We start from the raw sequence: 19,654 nt of genomic DNA on the forward strand, positions 1-19,654 counted from the left end.
CGGAAGTAGTAAGTAGTAAGCTACTTCCGGCCTATCCTCAGCGCCTACGCCCGCCCCTCTATCTCCCTCTCCCTCCGTCTCTATGGTTCCAGTGTGACGTCACCGCCTCTGCCTCCAATAGGGCCGCCATCTTGAGGGCCAGCCTCCTCCTCCTCCTCTGTTTCCCTCATGATGAAGCTGCTTCAGCCAGGGCTGCCTCTTCAATGGGGATAATAGTGATAATGATAATGATGATGATAATAATAATAATAATAATATATTATTATTATTAACACTTAGCTGCTCTTGGGAGGAAAGGGGGACAGAAATACATAATAATAATAATAATAATAATAATACAGTAATAATAATAATAATGATATGATGATGATGATGATGATGCAACACTTGGCTGCTTTGGGTCCCAGTCATGGGAGGAAACTACAAATCCCAGGATTCCACAGTTGTGGCAGTTAAAGTGGTCATTTCAGCAGCATGGATGCAGCTGCCTTGAGTTGAAAAGATGGGAGCAGATAGGTAAAGCATCAGCAAGGAAGGCAAAGTGCAAATATTAGCAGTGATATTTTTGAGACCTGGGTCCTAAACACACAGCAGAAATAATCCAGTTTGAGACTGCTTTAACTGTTCTGGCTCAGAGCTGGGGAATCCTGGGAATTGTAGTTTGTTGTAGCACCAGAGCTCTCTGACAGAGAAGGCTGAATGTCCCAGAAATACCTTCCCAGGATCCCATAGCACTGAGCCGGGGCAGTTAAAGCCCTCTGAAGCTGTATTATTCCTGCAGCATGTTTAGGGCCTCAGTGGGCATTCTGCCAAGCATCACTGGAAGTCCTCCATCGGGAAACATAGTTCAAAACAACTGACCAGCTGTAGACTGTGTGGTTGGATTTGCCTCATAGCTAACTGAGGCAGATGCCAGGCTGATCTGCAACAACAGCACTAGTTTTTACTTTCATAGTCAAAAAGCACAGAATATACAAAAGAGACACTAACATCCCCCATCCACATCTGTTGCCTGTTAAATTTAAACCATAGTTTACTTCTGTGCGCCTTGAAATCACTTCCGTTCCCTAAGGAGAACTTCTTCCAGGGTGTCCTTGACAAGACTTATTCAGAGGGAGGTTTGCCTTTGCCTTCTTGAAGCAGAGAGGTCACTGAGCGGAGGATGCAAATCCTGGTCTCCAGAGCCATAGTCCAACACTCAAACATCACTGGCCTCTTTACTGCATTTGTCACCTAGCCTAGGAGTAGCAACCTTCTCTGCTCTTTTCCTGGTGGAGAGAAGGGCATTTTATTACATCGGTCCCTTCCAGTCTGAGTAACCATAAACTAGCGGACACTCCTTGTGTGTTTTTTGTGCCTTCAACTTGTCACCAGTGCGTTTTATGGCCGAGCGGAAATCGAACCCTGGTCTCCAAAGTCTCAGTCCAATGCTCAAACCAGAACGCCACGCATCACTAGCCAACAGAAATGATGTTTTAGGATGCATAACATAAGTATCTTCTCTTATATAAGAAGTTCTAAAAGTGCTTGTAAAATTTAAAGTAGTAAATCTCTCCTTGATTTGAAATTTGAAGACTCTTGAAGCTTAAACTTTGCTACAGTGACTAGCTGGTGAGTAGCCTGTCAACCATCAGCGGTCTAGGAAAGGCCACATTACCTGGGAACTACTAACAGCTAATTCAAATCTGATAAGGCTGTGCACATCTTTGCTCTTACAAACACATGGCACTTTGCATTTGCATGATATCCTGACTGAAGAGCCTTCAGTTGCTTCCTGCTCAGCTACTTGATTTTTTTAATTGGATTTTTAAACCTACGATCACAGAGAAAGAGGAGGAAAAGAAAACGTTGGGAAGTACATTGGATATGAAGGTGGGCTAGGCATTAAGAGATATTAGGATGTCCATATTTCCATAAACCTATTTTCTGGGAGTTGTTTTCTATAACGTACAGATGTAGCTAAATCAGCGAGTGACCAAATATATGGTGAAGGGTACTTTTCCAAGCTTGGGGGTGTTAAAGTCTTTTAAGGTTGCATCCGCACTGCAGAAATAATCCAGTTTGGCACTACTTTAACTGACATGACTCAATGCTATGGAAATCTGGGAATGGTAGTTTAATAATAATAATAATAATAATAATAATAATAATAATAATAATATAATAGTTTATTTATACCTCCCGCCTCTCCCACGGATCGAGGTGGGATTACAACCTTAAAAGACACTTAGTACAATTTACAATCAATACAACAATAAAATACTAACACTGAATTTACCAAGAATTCCTATTAGTTCTCTAAAAATTAGAATTCGTCCTTTTGCCAACAATCAGAGTCAAGGAAGAGCAGTCGCCATAACCTTTTAATAAGGAATTCAGTGGATAAGCCCGCCAGAAGAGATCCGTTTTGAGTGCCTTCTTAAAGGCCTCTAAGGTAGTAAAGAGACGGATCTCTTCCAGTAGGTCATTCCATAATCTTGGGGCCGGGGCAGTGAATGCCTTATGTGAAGTAGTTTGTTGGGGCACCAGAGCAAAGTGGTGTCAAACTGGATTATTTCTGCAGTGCGGACGCAGCCTTAGCCACACAGGATCCAACTACACTGCAGAAATAATCCAGTTTGAGAGTGCTTTAACTGCCCTGGCTCAGAGCTAGGGAATCCTGGGAACTGTAGTTTAGTGTGGCACCAGAGCTCTCTGATGGCTAAATGTCTCACAAAACTACAGTTGCCAAGATTCCCTAGCATTGAACCAGGACAATTAAAGAGGTCTCAAACTGGATTATTTCTGCAGTGTGTTTCGGACCTATGTTGACCATTAGTCCCACAAGGATATAATTCTAAAGCACTCTTGATTTTAAAAGAATGGTGATGTTAGAAATGTCTTTATCTGGAATGATCTGATAATTCAGAAAATGGTCAATTACTTAACAAAATAATTTTTTTAAAAATCCTTTATCAAATATACGAGGCCCTGTAATTTCCAATGTTAGATGCATCCATCCAATCTTAGAAACCATTGAGGAGATAACAGATAGTCCTAGTGATGTTCATTCATTTTTTAAGGATAGTTCCTCCAAATCTTGTAATAAAGGTTGAGCCTCTCTCTTATCCCCCGACCGCCATCTTGAGGGGGAGAGACGAGGCCTGGCCTGGAAAGTCTAAGAGCCCTCCCCCCGACCGCCATCTTGAGGGGGCGAGACGAGGCCTGGCCTGGAAAGACTAAGAGCCCTCCTCCCGACCGCCATCTTGAGGGGGAGAGACGAGGCCTGGCCTGGCAAGACTAAGAGCCCTCCCCCCGACCACCATCTTGAGGGGGAGAGACGAGGCCTGGCCTGGAAAGTCTAAGAGCCCTCCCCCCGACCGCCATCTTGAGGAGGAGAGAGGCCTTGCCATTTTTTGTATTGTATTGCAATTTTTATTGTACACCGCTATGATCATTGCGGAATAGTGGTCTATAAATAAAACTTATTATTATTATTATTATTATCCAAAACACTCAGGACCATAAGTGTTTTGGGTTTTGGATCTTTTTGGAATTTGGGATACCTGTCTTTGCATATACATACACAATATAATATCATGGAGATGGGATCCAAGTTTAAACACAAACATTCATGTGTTTCATATATACCTTATACACAAAGCCTGAAGGTACTTTTATGCAATATTTTTAGTAGTGTACTTTTGTGCATGAAAGCTTGTGTACAGTCAGAAAGCAACGGTGTCACTGTCTCAGCCACCTATGAAAAAATTTGTGGTTTTTGGAATATTTTGGATTTCAGAATTGTGGATAAGGGAGACTCAACCTGCACCTGCAAATTCAATTTAAGTGTGTTGTCCTCAGGCTATCCGTCATCTTCCACAACAAGACGACAAAGTCGCCGAGGGCTCTCCTCCAACACTCAAGCCTGTGCGTCAACGTATTTAAATGTTTTTGTTTTTATTATGACAATTTACATGTCATATTTATATGAAAGAAATGACAGTAGATATTATAAACAAACAAAAAAAAAACATTATGAAAAGAAAAAAAAGTTACACAAGTAGGCCTCCAAGCTATAAAAAGGCTGCAGGCCCAGCTTATACACAAAGAGCTCTGACCAGACTGTAGTGAGACGACATTGAACATTTCATTTAACAAAAATATTGGCACCAGCCGTAACATTTTTTTAAAACTTCATTTACAAGGAATACAGTATTTAAACAGTCATGTACTGCAAAGCTAAAACACCAGCTTGTTAGTCAACTGCAGTCAACCACTTGGAGCTTCGAGGGCACTGAGACTCTCCATTTTCAAGTTAATTTTTCTTCCCCCATACAAGTGAATTTACGGAGTGGAGGTGGGTGGGTTGTGAGGAACAGAAAGAGGTAAGTGATAAAATAACCCCAAATGTATGTACAGCTATGAAAAGGTTCCAGTTCTTCCCCTGCCCCAAGTTTTTTTCTCCTCCCTTTAAGTGGCCGTTCCAGAGGCAATCATTTGAAAACAACGTAAGATAGAAATACGGAAATAACCTCCATAGCACCCTGTATGGACCTTATCCTGTGTGACCCGATTGGAAAGAGCACAACTTCTCAATTGGTCTGTGTGCCAAACCAAAAAACGAACAACCCATACCCAGATCAACAATGTACCTTTGTTCTACTTGGTGTCTCATAGGGACACGCTATACAGTCCTTTCTGTCCCAAATGTCCCCAATTCATGATTGCAGTTTTTGAAAAAGCAAGGTTCATTTGACAACAGAATTATCCAACCCCCCCCCCAAAAAAAAACAACCCAGGAATATATTGATATTACCGTTTCTTACAAAAGGCAAACCAAGTAAGGTTAAAGGTGTGCAAACTCTAGGTATGTGCCTACTGTGATGCAATGATGCCAAAAATTGTTTCCCCAAGATTGACGGCTGGCAGCACTCAAGTATCAGTAAAAAGCACTTTCCATCCAATAGTTAGAAACTAAAGAGTGACAGAAGGGGAATCTGACTCACTGGTGAAGGTCAGATCCAAAGGACTCTATTTGTAAGGTAGGGGAGTTGGTTGTTGTTGTGTGCCATCAATTCATTTCTGACCTATGGAAACCCTAAAGCAGGGTTTTCTTGGCAAGGTTTGGTCAGAGAAGAGGATGCTCCTACATTTAAAAAAATACTTTGATGGTGTATGGCAATGTTCCCAAAGTTTGGTCCTCCAGGTGTTTTGGACTTCAACGGTCCGACGGTCAGGAATTCTGGGAGCTGAAGTCCAAAATGTCAGGAGGACCAAAGTTTGGGAACCACTATGGTCTACTTAAGGTGCATCAAACTGCTTCAAGGGAGAGCTACAATACTGTACACAGAAGGTTTGTAGAGACCCAGTTTTGTGAATTTGGTTATTCACAAATGAACAGGGACAAAGTGACTGCACAAACTGCACTGACTACAATATAGATGGTACCAGCAGAGAGGCTCTGCGCCTATGCCTTCTTTCTCCACTGGGAAGAGTATTAAATACGATTTACACAAAAACCATAGGTGCATCCCATCAAACATGTGAATATTCCAATGGAGAGATGTGGGCCAAGTACATTACAACTTTTCCCCAAAAACTTGATATAATTTTCTTTTCGAAGACTTAGCCAAAACAACAGCTTGCCAATCGAGTAATTGTACAGGAGTTGCAACAAGCAGGGGGTGTATCTATACTGTAGAAATAATGCACTTTGACACCACTTTGCTGTAGCTTCATCTTAGTTTCACAAGTCTTCTTTGGTCTTCACTGCCAAAGAAAGCTGGTTTCACTGCAAATCCCAGGATTCAGTAGGATGGAGTCGTGGCAGCTAAAGTGGTGTCAAACTGCATTACTGTATTTCTACAGCATAGATGCACCCAGGGTCATTTATACTATCTTTACATTTCTTAAATGTAGGGCTTTTGCTGCAGAACAACATCAAAAGTCTGAAGGGACCTTCTGTGGGATGGAACTATGGCAAGTGGCCAGTGGCTTACCCTCTACCCTTCTGGCTCAAACCCCCTCATTTTTAATATACATTAAGGACTGAAATACTGAAGGACTGAAATCTACAAGTTGTATAGCACAGGATGCTGACTAGGTTTGTGAAGGCCTTATTGAATACCAAATGGAAAATAGGAACAATTTAGTCATAATCTTGATATGCTACCAGATCAAATTTTAGCAAGTAAGTATCGTTCAAAAAGAATCATAGAGTCAAAAGAATCACAGAAGAAAGATATCTCCCTTTTATCTCACAGAAAAACAATGATTTAGTGGAGGAATTCTATGGTAGTAAGGTTGGCCAAAGACTATCAGACAAGTGCCATTGGGTGCATCTACACTGTAGAAACCTTAACTGCCATGGCTCCATCCTACAAAATCCTGGGAGCTGTTTGGTGAGACACAAGCACTCTTTGTCAGCGAAGACTAAAGACCTTGTAAAACTACAAATCCCAGGATTCCACAGGATGGAGCTACATCACTTTTAACTGCATCATCTCTATAGTGCAGATGCGCCCACTGTGCAATGCTTTCATCTTTTCCCATTTATTCTTGAGGAGAACCATTCTTAGCATACACAAACATGCCAATAAGCAAACAAACAGAAATCCCCTCACCTATTACAAAACTAGGAAGTGAAATATCAAGTCTCAGTTTGGCATTGGCTGCTACCATTTGATCATTATATTCAAGTTTTAAGAGGCACCTTACCTTCTCTCCCCCCATTCATAAGAGCTTACAACAATCTGCATTATTTTTCTCTTGCCTATTTATTTTTGAAGCTGTGATGCAGGTGGGAAGCAGACGTATAGCAAGTACATTTCTATCTCGCTTACTGATGTACTAAGCTGTTTACAATGTATAAGCTAATTGCCTCCAACAAGCTGGGTACTCATTTTAGCAACCTTGGAATGATGCCAGGCTGAGTTGACCCTGGAGCCCCTGGCTGGTATTGAACTCACAACCTTGCAACTGTGAGTGAGTGGCTGCAGTACAAGCATTTAACCATTGCACCCCCAGGGCTCCTTACGTATAGGAAGATGTAACAGATGCATGCAAAGTGAAAACAGTGGAACTGGCTATACACAAAGTGCTATCAAGTGCCTACCACATATAGACAAAGGAGCACATCCACACGCAGCAAACAGGATCCACCTCACTTTAATGTAGTATCTTGATTTCAATGGCAGTGCCAAATGCATGCAATCTTTTTCTTCTGTGGTCTACTCTTCTAACTATCTGGCATATTCTGCCTTCTCTTCCAATCAGATTTTCCTCATAAATTCAGTTTCTCACCACTGCTGGGGTTTTTGTGGGACTCCTGAGAAATATACACACTTTTCTGATCCCTGTAACTGTACAGAGCCTCTGTGCATGATTTAAATGGCTCACTAAGGCCCATTTCACACTATACAAATGTAGTGCCATGACTGCTTTAAATGACATGGCTGCATCCCATGGAAACTTGGGACATGTAGTTTCAAGGGGCACCTAGCTGAGAAGTAGTCTGGTGAGGAATGAAGAAAAGGCATGGAGGTTCAAGAAACCTAGTGGAAGAGACTGACCAAAACAAACAAACAGCTTCATTTATATGTCGCTTCATACTGAACTAACAGTGTCTAAGCGGTTTACAACTGTAAGCTAATTGCCCCCGACAATCTGGGTACTCATTTTAGTGACCTCCTCGGAAGGATGCAAGCCTGAGTCGAGCTTGAGCCCTTCTGCTGGTATTGAACTCGCAACCTTATGATTTTGAGTGAGCGGCTGCAGTACAGGCACTTAGCCACTGCGCCACCAGGACTTCTCCTCCAAAGACTGCAACGGATCCTGGGTATCCTAGGACTGTATGACATAAATGGAGATTGGATGGTGAATTTCAGTCAGAACAGAAATGGTCTACATGTTCGTGGGGCACCTGTGCAGAGAAGTAGAAACTTAAGATTCCTTTTGCTAATACCAGAGGGGTAGATGTCAGCCATCTCTCACACTGATGTGAGGGGAAGAGATGGGGGAAAGGCATGGAATTTTAACCACTACCATTCCTATTGGCTCTACAGATGCTCAGAAATAGAAGAGAGCACAAAGAAAGAGGGAAAACATCTCTGAACTGGGATATAAAGCTATCCTAGTGAAACATCAGACAGCTGCAGAAACTCTCCCAGCCAAAATTACTCAGCCAACTAAAGCACTTTTCAAACCCCATTGAGTTCAAAGTGAGAGTCCCATCTTTTCTCTAATCCAATATTGATAAAACCAAAGAGATTTTTGTACTTAATTGAGGCTGAACGGTGCTCACACTTTTTAGGGCAAAGCAAGAGGAAGAGAAGAGAGGAAGTTACTTCTGTTGAGCCAAATGCGATTCATTCCTGTTTACAGTTAGGAAGATCATTCATTTTATCAAATTCAGGGGCAGAGAGAGACAGTTTCTGAAACTGGCCTTAGAGAAATGGGAAAAGCAATGTTCTACGTATAATATGGAGTGTTGGCGGAACTCTGAACTGTACTATTATTCTACATATTAAGAATATCCACAATCACACACACACACACACAAACCTTTCTTCTCTCCTAAAACTAGGACATCCAGGGGGAATGCTTTAGCAGAGCCTGGTTTATTATGCAGTTGTTGTTTTTAATGTATAGAAGAAGTCTTTTCTAATAAAGGAACATCGGCCACTCACAACCTGGTGAGCTGTTGTGGTTCAGCTTCACACCAGGGCAGGGCGGGCAGGAGGCCAAAAAAAAAGTTGAAGGTTCATTGAAATTTTGGACCAAAAATGGAAGGAACCTAATTTTCCAAAGTTGTCAAAGGCTGAGGTAGAAATGGTATCCCTCAACTGCCACATGCAATTAATAGAGGAAAAATTGGTCCATGTACAAGAGAACATTACTACAGCCTTGCAAAAGTTGGAGCAAGCTGAGAAACCTGCAGATGAGAATGAAAGGGGCTTGACGATTACTGAAAATAGAAGCCTGAAAAAAAGAGGCTAAAATCTAATTGCAGGCAATCAAGCTCAAGAAAGCCACACAGATTGGTAAAATGACGGACTGGAAATATGAAGAAGTTGCTCAGGATATGGTCATCATAAAAAAGGATTCGGAGCAGACAAAAAAGATGACAGAAATGGCAGTATCATGCACTGTACCATACTACAGATAAACATGAAGAGGAGAAAAGGTCTTGATTGACAAACTCAAGGATGCTGAAACCCGTGCTGAGTTTGTAGAGAGATTAGTAGCTAAACTGGAGAAGTAGATTGAAGAATTGGAAACAAGGATCCAGCTGGACTGGGATGGCCCTTGTGGTCTCTTCCAACTCTATGGTTCTAATCTTACCTGGCATAGACCACAGCTTCACTCTCTCACTTTCCATAATCTGTGAAATGGCTGAAGTCTTGATCACTGTTGGGCATTTTCTCCAAAGCTTGTTGAAAACATGACCAACTTAACACTGTTTAATTCCTAGAAGGCAAGGTGTAACCCACATATCTAAGCAGAGAACTTAAGTTATCATTTCCTAAATAGAGCCCAAACCGGTTTAGACGGAGCTTTAAACCTCACTGCCATGTGCAGAGATGAAAGTTTAAACATGTGCCCAAAGATGTTCCTAATTTGCCTTCACACAGATGCTATGTATCCTACCAGAATACAACAATTAAAAGATATTCCCACCTTTCCCTTCAAATGATACATTGCAGGTTTCTGGGGTCTAGGTCAAGAGTATAGGAAATGCCTGGTGCAAAGAAATACTGTTAATATTACCTTTGTAGGGAAATGTTCCTGCTTTTCTTGGTAGCATTTGTACCCTGCTTTGGGACAGAGACTTTTATCTTTTGAACCGCTGTCTTCATTACGATCAAAGCTGTGCTCTTGCTTTCCTCCCTCTTTTTCAACTAGTATACCTAAGCTTCTCTTCATCAATTTACTAGAGATTGCTAACAGGTCTGACACTGACATAAGTTCCATGTGTAAATTATCATTGCAGAAATGCACAGAGAAAACACAAACCAGAGCTGGGAAGTGGACTTTCTTTGGACTGAAACTCCCAGCGTGCCAACCAAAGGATTCTGGGTGATGTAGATTTTTTTGGGTAAAGGTAATCTTTTTTTTTGCTCTGAAACAAAGCTAAAAATTTAATTGTGATAGGTTTCATTCTTTTTTAAAGGGGGGAAGAGATATATTATTATGTATTTATTATGAATTATATCAGTTGTGTTTTGAATATGTAAGCCGCTTTGATTGCTATTATAGTAGAAAAGTGGGACGTAAATAAAAGTTATTTATTATTACAGTCGTCCCTTCTTATACACAGATTCAAGCATCCACGGTTTGAAAATGTTCCAAAAAGTATAAATTTCAAATATCAAACCTTGATTTTCCATTTTTTATAAGGGACACCATTTTGCTATGTCATTGTATTTAATGGGAATTGAGCATCCATGGATTTTGTTATCCACGGGGGATCTTGGAACCAAACCCCAGCGGATAACAAGGCTCCATTGCATTTATTTATAAATCTCCCTGACTGGCCAAAGACGCTTTTTATGCTCCGCTCTCTACCGCTGCCCAGCAACATCCCTCTTGTGTCTTCTTCTTTTGCAAAACAAAAAGTGTTACACGCCACCATGTTTACATGCGCCAATGGATCCAGTGCTAAAAATGCACACATTCAGTGATATAGCAAGCAGAATGTGAGTTCCTGGTTTGACAGGCAGTCTTTCTTGGTCAGCAGATCTAGGAATTTTTTTCCACAATCACTGCTGCCTTGCAGTTTAAATCTGCATAAACGGAGATGAGGTGGATATAGGAAGAAATGCAGCATGGAGATGCAGAACTTTATCTTGGTACACTTAATATCTCTTCATATCTGCAGCATAAGAAGATGCGTGGCCGATCTTTAAGAAGTGCACGCATTAAAGGCAGTCTTTGTAAATAGATCATTATAATCTACTCAGTGTATACGGTGAAAGTAGTGTAAAGAACTAAATGCAGTGGCAATAATGTGTGGATGCAATGTGTGCTTCCCCTTCAGTTCGCCAAGACAAATGGATTTATTTGTGGGGAAACAGTTTTACCATCCAACTTGGGCTGCAGAGGAAAGGGGGGAATCCTAATACAATTATGTTCTTCACAAATTCAGTTGGAATACAACTGAAAGCATAAAATGTATGAATAGCTTTTCATTTCAGTGATGCAAACCACTTCTACTAAATGAAGTAAAAGCTATGACAATTAAAAAATTTACTTAAATTGTAATGGCCATCATTATATATATTTAAAAACTTTAAACTTTATTGATGACCGTACTGTACTGAACTCTCCTGCAAAGCAAAACTGTGTCTTTGACTCTCTGACAGGCCATGACTATTACTAAACTTACTAGGCTGTAGGAAAAAGCCTTATGAAAAACCCTTTTTTGGTTAGTGCCCCTATATAAGATTTGTGGGTAACTTCAGCAGGGGCCAAGTTATGTATGCCCTTGCTCCCTCGCTGGAAAGCCACACCACATTTCAACATGAAAGTGTGACCTGGAAATAACTGGAAATCACATCCAATTATAGCTTCCTGGACTTGGGCCATGAAAAAAAAGTTTGGGGGGGGGGGGGAGAGTTGTGGATCATAGTATATAAGAATAGTAAGCCCCTGGGTTTTGAGGTGATTTAGTGGCACCTTAGGTGATTTTCAAACAAGTTTTTAACCTGAAAAATTTGGGAGGTCTTTGGGAGATGAATTGAGGGTTGCAATAATGCTGCCCAATGCAGCACTTTTGCCACCCTCTGTACAGCCTTATTTCTCTCTTCTTCTATTCAAACACTTGCCTTTTTAGGGGGAAAAATCAACCCGCGTCAAGTGCAGCATCATTAATTTCCAATTTACTGCTTGCCTTGAGATGCTATGATCTTCCATCAACTCAGCTGAATCAAAAAATAAAGAATTACCTACTCTACCTACGTTTAGAGTACATTATGCTCTGTAACCTCTGCAGTATCTGAAAGCTACTGTAGATGTTCACTGACAATATCCAGTATCTTGTCTCTGGGAGCTGCTGAGAAATGATGTAAGATCATTAGAGAATGTGAAGAGAGACAATAAGATCCTGACAGAATACGGTTCCCTAAAATGCAGACATGAGAAGTGGAATCTACAAAATGCAATGGAAAGAGGAAGGCCAGCCTGGAACTCAAACCCATGTTTGGATTGTCTCAAGGATGTCCAGTTCTATTCTGTCAGGAGCAAGCAGGAGGTAAGCCAATGCAAGGAACTACGCTGGAAGTAGTACATAGTGTTAGGACTTCCTAAAAATCAGTACAAACTCGTGACAATCTTTTTCAACAGTTTCTGCCCACAAGAGTCAACTGTGTTTTGTGCAAGAGCAGGAGAAATCTATCACCAGTATTCATAAAGCATTCTCATTATTTTGGGTCAATTTCTTTCAGGATTTGTCTACTTATAAAGTCTCTAGCCCACCTTCTCCCTTCCAGTTTGATGCCTCTACACTGCTGCAAGACCCAGAAGCATTTATATGGCAAACCTAATGAATCATGACCTCCAAGGACTACCTAGCTGAAGGGCTAGATGTTTCAAACAAAATGCCGAATGCTTCTCTCAAATACAGTTCCCAAAGTCCTTCGGCCAAAAGAGGGATGTGCCTGTGTTTTTTGTAAAGGTTTTGAGTGAATTCTCTTGGTTCTATTTAAACAATTTTCAAGAAAGTTACCTCTCTCGCACAAGTGCTCATTACATAAAATTGATCAAGCACTTACAATAAATAAACTAGCAGTCAGCTTGGACAGTTTAAAAAGGTGATGGTGCCAATGACCCCCAGCTTAAGAACCTAAAATCCAGTTCGACCCCATAAGAACTAGAGAAATTGACTATCAAGGATTAGAGAAAAGAGCTCCTCAAAGGGTGATTTTGCCTTTGAGAACCCTTAAAGTTGAGTGAAAGCTACAAGGAAGAAAGGATAGTACACAACTGTTGCTGGAAAAGAGGCATCCGACATAGCGAAGGGGTGGACAATAGTCAGCTTAGAGGCTCAATCTAGATCCTAATTTTCCATGTCGATCCTAGTCTCAAGTACTTCCATTTGGTTGCACATCTTTGCTGCTTTATCCCCCCCCCTCCAAAACAAACAAATAAACAAACACCAGGCTCTCCCCAGAACAATTAACAGAGAATCTGCCAAATTCTTTCCCATACACTTCTGGAATTGACCAGATACCTCCAAATCAGCACACCATTGCAAACTCATGAAGAGAGATTGCAATAATCAATGCCTGAATCCTGAGTCATGTCTGAGCTAGTCATAGGATAGTTACTCCTGCCAATACTTTCATTCCTTCTCCCATTTAAGAGATGGAGTCTAAAACTTACTTGCCAATCAGTATAACCAGGGCTGTGTATTTTGCATCATTTGTGGGGGTTGTAAGTGCAGAAGCTGTTTGCTTCCCTTTAAGAAAGATATTTTCATGTACCTGGTCCTTCTAAAAATAAGACAGGAATCCATCTTCTTTTGTTGACGTAAAGCTGTGGCTTGAATGAGAGAGACCATACTGCTTTCCAACATTACACAAGCAAAATAAAAAGCAAAATAGCTTTTTGAATGACAAGCTTTGTATTTCTGTGGATTTACAAGTATGTTCTCTTATGAGAATAGATGCCAGTTAACAAAGTGATTTAATAACTTTGTGTCACTTTGCTTCACTGACATGAAAAGTGATATTTAGGTATGCTAACTTATATTTTTAACATTTGAGGACTTAGAACTTTAAAGGTGGACAAGAGAGAGAGAGAGAGAGAGAGAGAGAGAGAGAGAGAGAAATACAACTGATGGAGTGGTTCTTACAGTGCTATACAGGGATATGAAAACAAGGAGAGGAACAAAACCGAAGAAGAATTTCAAGTCCAAAAAAGATTTGGGGTGTCCAACATTTCCTTGTGAGGTATTTTGCTTTGGCAAAATTTGAAGTCATGATTACATAAAAACCAGAAGTGCTTAGCAACAGCTACCTAAAACTGCAACAAAATACTGGGGCATAGGGATGGGCAAAGAGAAGGAGAACTCTCTCCTCAGTGCCAGCAGCAAAACCGGCACAGCCGTCGCCAGCAACGGACCCAGCACCAGAGTAAAGTCCCAAACCCAGCATTTAAAAAGATAGAGAGACCAGGGTGGGGGGCACCATCTCAGATGTCAAAGCTTTGTAAGACTACACTTTCAACCATGCAAGTGCTAAACTGCATACAAGAGAAGGAAAAGAAAAGCAAACTTACTGAACCCTGCACCTGATCTTACAGAATGTAGTGGGGAACAAGATGGCAAGTGATATTCTTGATTTGACTATCGTTTAATGAGGGAGAAAAGCTATTTTGGAGTTGGAGGGCACACACCCAATGTTATGCTGCCTGTCTGTGAGAACACTGAGATCTTGCGTAAAATATGTTTCCCACCCCAGAAATACCCAAGTTTGGAAAGCAGTTGGTCAACTGTCCAATATTGAAATATTAATTAAAAACATGAAGAGGCCTATAGGCCAGCAATTGCCACTGCAAATTCTAGGACATCCAGATTGTAAAAGTAAAATTACTTTCTCTCTAATATTCAGTCTCACACACATACACACACACATATGCCTCCCCAAACAGAAAACCTCCCAGAAGGAAAAGAAAAAAATCCTGCTCCATTTGCATACTTCAATTTGAAGTAGATACTATGAGCACTGAAGGGGTTTTAAAAGCCATCAGTTCTCTCTTTACAGGAGACCTGTCATCTCTTGGGAAATGGTTTGCTGCACAACCTGGCCTCTCCACAGCTAAATCTGCTGTTTCTTCCCAAGAGGTATCGTGTGTGAAGCCAATTGGATGAAACACATTAAAAAGAAGAGCCTGGTTATGAACTTATCGCTAGCATAGTATCAAACGGCCAAAAGCTCATTACAGTTTACACTTCTTACTGTACAAAACACTTTTAAAAGACGTTTATTAGAGGGAACTGCAAATTAAAAGATGACATGAGATCCTTTATCTGCCATGGTACTTCCTTCACCTCTCTCCATTGTGGAAATCTTCAGGGGCTTATCAAGGCTGCTTTTCAGGAAAGCGAATACTAAAATGAACTATGGTAAGTCAACCTACAAGTCACAAAATGCAACAGTAAAGATAATATTTCTTCTTCCTTAAAATTGCATGTTAAATTGTAATCTAAGTTGTGAACATTTAAATATAATATATATCTCCTATTAAAAAGTTGGAGCACAAGTGCTTCTGTAGCCCCCTACCCTCTTCCCACATTTGCTGCCACCCACCCATCCCAATTCAGATTTTGGGCCCTGACCAACTTGGAATGCTTACTTTTGGCCACCCCATCCCACCCCTCAGCACTCTAGCCCCTAAATTTGTGTGCATTCAGGAAATATAAAGTCAAAAATATACAAATCTTTTGTTTCCTACAAGGGGTGTGTATGGATGAAGTTCAAGATGTGAAAATGGAAGAAGAGGGAGGGGGAGAGAAGAGAATTAAAAGGGGATTTATAGTAATTATCTTGAAAAAAGCGTTCCAAAAAAACCTGGTAGTTTCACAGGAGGCAGGCAGGCGGAGAGAAAAAATTACCCCAAACTGCAGGACTGGTGAACTTCTGACTGCTAAAAAGTGATACTGTAGTGGAGTTTTCTAGGAAAAATAAAACACCTTTTAATAACTGGCCCGCTGGTATGAGCTACCGTGGAATAAATTAGCACAAAAACGAAGTCTTATAACTGTTCACTGTTACAGACGTAATCAACAAGGTCAGTCACTCGCAAGAGTTCGTCCTCATCTTCCTCTGGGCCTCCTGCCTCCTGGCCACCACTTGTCCCGTTGGGTGCCAAGCTGGTATTGGCTGTGCTGTCCTTGGGGGTGGGGACCTTTTCCGCAGGCTTTCCAATCAAGTTCTCAATTGTTTTCCCAGGGCTCTGTCCATTGGTGGATGGCAAATCCACCAGGCTGTAGTCCAATGGGCTTTCGACCTTCCCCACATTGTCAAAGTCATCATCATCATCACTTTCTATCCGGTAGCAGGGCTTCTTGGTGATGTCTTGAGGAGCATGGGGTGCCAAAGGCTTGCTGGCAGGTGTGGGTTTGCTGGTCTCATCGTTGGTGTTACCACAGTTGTCTTCGTCATCCGTTTCAATCCGATTAAGACGCTTTCGGATAGGCCGCCCTTCCTCATCCCCTTCTTCACCTTCCGAGTCCTCATCGCTGCTGTGACTGCGTTTCCGAACTGACCTCTTTGACTTGGCTGGTTTGTCATCTTCAGAGTTCTTGGCAATGTAGCTCTCTGGAACAAGCATCAGACTTAAACCTGTTAGCAAAATCTAAGGGCAAGGAATAGCTATAATTGTTCTTTTCCTATTGTTTTTAAATAGCACTCTTAACTCAGGGGTGGGCAAAGGGCAACCCATGGATTGAATGCAGCCCCTGCAGGGCTGTTTTTGTGGCCCTAGGGCCTCACAACAGTAAAAAGAAAAAAAATTGCCCCAAAATTACCTCTAGGAAGTGTGGACCCTTACCTTACGTGGGGGATGCATTCCAGCCCCCCCCCCCCCCGGCGTAAGGCAAATTCTGCCTATGCTCGAGCCCATTCATTTGAATGGGGCTCGTGCATGCAGCAGTGCACGCACCATTCATCTGAATGGGAAACACCACCCCTTGCGCCCCACGTACTCCTCGCGGCTTGAGCGCGTGTGCTCAAAGCCGTGTATAGCGTGCCCAAGTATAACACGGGCGCGCTGTACTTGTAGACCCTCTGGGAGTTAAAAAAAATAAATAAATCCCAAATGCTCCAAATTGCCCTCTAGGAATTGTGTGGGGCTTTTCCATCATTTGGACGGCCCCCAGGAGAGGCTTTTTTTAAAAAAAAAAACAGGAATGACTTCTGCTTCCTTCATGTTGTTAAAAAAGGCCCCAAAACATGTCCCCTGAAGGCATCTTGGGGCAATTTTTTAAAACTTTTTTTGCAGATGCAGTGGGTGTGAAGGTGTGTTTGTGTTGCTCCAAAATTTCCTGGAGGGCTAATGCAGCTTCCTAGCCTTCTATACTTGCCTTTATTGTTGCTGTGTGTCTTAAAGTCATTTCTGACTTAACGGCAACCCTATGGTGAATCTACCATGGGGTTTTCTTGGCAAAATTTGTTCAGAGGAGATTTGCCATTGCCTTCCCCTAAAGCTAAGAGTATGTGACTTGCACAAGGTCACCCAGTGGGTTTCATGGCCAAGCAATGAATCGAACCCTGGTCTCCAGAGTTGTAGCTCAATACTCAAACTACTGCGCCATAATGGTACCTACTCCTGCTGTACAGTCAGCCCTCGCTTTACGTGGTGTATCCATTCTGGACACCCCCCCCCCCACGTAAAGCAAAAAGTGAGCATGCTCAAGCCCCACTAGAAAGAATGGGGCTTCGGCTTGCCGTGTGTGTGTGCCGCAGACACGCCCGCCATTGTTTCTATTGCTGGGTGGCTTCAGCGTAAGCTGAAAGCGTCTATAATGAGCCCACATATGGCGCAGGCTCACTGTATATGCACAATAGATTCAGGTACTTATACTGTAAGAAAACAAGTGGTCACTGGTTAGCAATCAAAGCTATTTGTTTAACTGCCCATCATGCATCTATACTGCAGTCCCTTGAAAACAGAATATTGTAATGTTATGATAAAGGTTGAGTCTCCCTTATCCAAAATGCTTGGGACCAGATGTGTTTTAGTTTTCAGAGTTTTTCAGGTTTTAGAATATTTGTATATACATAATGAGATATTTTGGAGATGCAATTGTAAACATGAAATTCATTTCTATTTCGTATACATTTTATACACATAGGTAATTTTATACATGACTTTTAAAAATATTTTTATGCGTGAAACACAGTTTGTGTACAGTGAAAATGCAAAGATGTCACTATTTCAGGTACCCATGTGGACAATTCTGGATTCTGGAATTCCTGATAAGGGAGACTCAATCTGTATTTTCCTACAGTTTGCCTCACAGTAACCTGACACTGCTCTCTCAATTGTGGCTCCATTTTGTCCCAAAAATGAAGAGCCAACATATACAAAAAGCATTTGTTCTTTCACATGAAAGAGGGTACTAATTATTCTGTGGTTTTAATTCATAGGCAAATTTTCTAATCAACAAAAACAATTTTGCAAATGGGCTACTAGAGTCCATACAAGTTTTGAATCTTTGATAGGGGCTGTATGGACCAGCCATTAACCTGGCATCAGAACAGAGTGGGGGTGTGGTCCCCATGACACCACATGGCGGGCGGCTCCACGGCGCCCCTCTGGTGCTGCGTCCAGATGACGCAGCGCCAAAGGAGTGCAGAAAAACTACTGCGCCAGAAGCTATGGTGCCCTTCCCACAACGCAGAAAGAAGCCTCTTTTTGTGGCTCCTTTTTGCACCGTGGAAAGGCCAGATTGGGGTCGCGGCGTGTGGTTGCCATGGCCCCTCTGGTGCTAAAAGGGGCAGCTATAGGCTGCCCCTTAGATGTGCAAAATTCTAATTCTAATTCCAATATGTTTTTTTCTTATAAAAAAGCTTTACATTTCTGGAGGGTCTTCAACACATGTTTGAATGATTGGGACACAGACTTATCAACATCTGATCCAAAAAAACTAAACTAAAGTTTATTTATTCAGAAAGGAGTAACTCCTTATTTCAGGGAGAATTCAGCCCATTTCTGCAGTCTTTAATTAAAAAAAAAATGAATGTGCAAGGTTTTCGTTTACTTAGGGAACAGATGCCAGACAACATTTTAGCAACACGGTTCAGTCTTCTGTGGACTTAAAGGCTGCATGCCTTGCTTGTATTGGGAATTCTGATCATTTATTCTGTGTGTGTGTCTGCCTTTTCTGAAGCTTATTTTTCCTGGTTGGTTCCCACCTTATAATTTATTTTAATAAACTGTTGTTTTAAAGTTTCTTTATAACTTTTGAGTATTCTGAAATACATCAAAATTTGAAATAAAGAAGAGGGAATATACATTCCATCAGGTTTTGCAAAAAGTCAAATAAGCTAGTTACTCTTATCTGCCCCTCCCTCAACTTGAAAAAGGATTTTTTTTTTGTTAACTGCAACAACCAGAATCTACCAGCCAGCAGAGCCAGTGGCTAGAGGATTCTGGGAGCTGTAGACCAAAACAGTCATTTTTCCATGCTCTGCCCAGCACAGTCATTTCAGCGTAAATAAATCAGGTAAGAGCTATTTGAGGATGGTAGAGTTTCCTGCTTTGGAGGTTTTTAAACAAAGGTTGGATGGCCATTGGTCAGGAGTGCTTTGGTTGTATATTCTTGCATGGCAGGGAGTTGAACTGGATGGTCTTTGGGGTCTCTTCCAGTTCTATGATTCTAAAATGATGTGATTTAGATGGAAGATATTTGTATGCTTCCTCCTTTTATATAGTTGAATTCACATCCTTATTCAGTCATTTTAAGAATTCAAAGCTAGAGTATTCCATGTTGACACAAAAATTTAACAGAAAACCGTAAGCTGTCTTGGTTCAGCACCAAACCTCAGCCCTTAAAAGTTGTCCCTGGAAAACTCATGCAACATGGTGATTAAAAGGTGGAGCTTCCATCTTGGTTGTCAGCTCACCAGGTGGTCAAAGTACAGTCTGCCCTTGGCATACGCACCCTTGC

The 19,654-nt window shown here is 41.5% G+C and overlaps 1 protein-coding gene and 1 pseudogene across 1 annotated transcript in view; one reads left to right on the forward strand and one right to left on the reverse strand.

Moving 5' to 3' along the window:
- The first annotated feature begins 7,956 nt into the window (after window positions 1–7,956).
- Window positions 7,957–9,651, forward strand: LOC121925132 (annotated as a pseudogene).
- Window positions 9,652–14,935: 5,284 nt separating this feature from the next.
- Window positions 14,936–19,654, reverse strand: part of RSF1 (remodeling and spacing factor 1) — a 73,216-nt gene continuing 68,497 nt past the window's right edge. The window contains 1 exon segment of the mRNA XM_042456069.1: window positions 14,936–16,301. Coding sequence (XP_042312003.1) covers window positions 15,736–16,301 — 566 coding nt within the window. The 3' untranslated portion in view covers window positions 14,936–15,735.

The sequence above is a fragment of the Sceloporus undulatus genome, chromosome 3, assembly GCF_019175285.1.
Source record: "Sceloporus undulatus isolate JIND9_A2432 ecotype Alabama chromosome 3, SceUnd_v1.1, whole genome shotgun sequence".
Lineage (NCBI taxonomy): Eukaryota > Metazoa > Chordata > Lepidosauria > Squamata > Phrynosomatidae > Sceloporus > Sceloporus undulatus.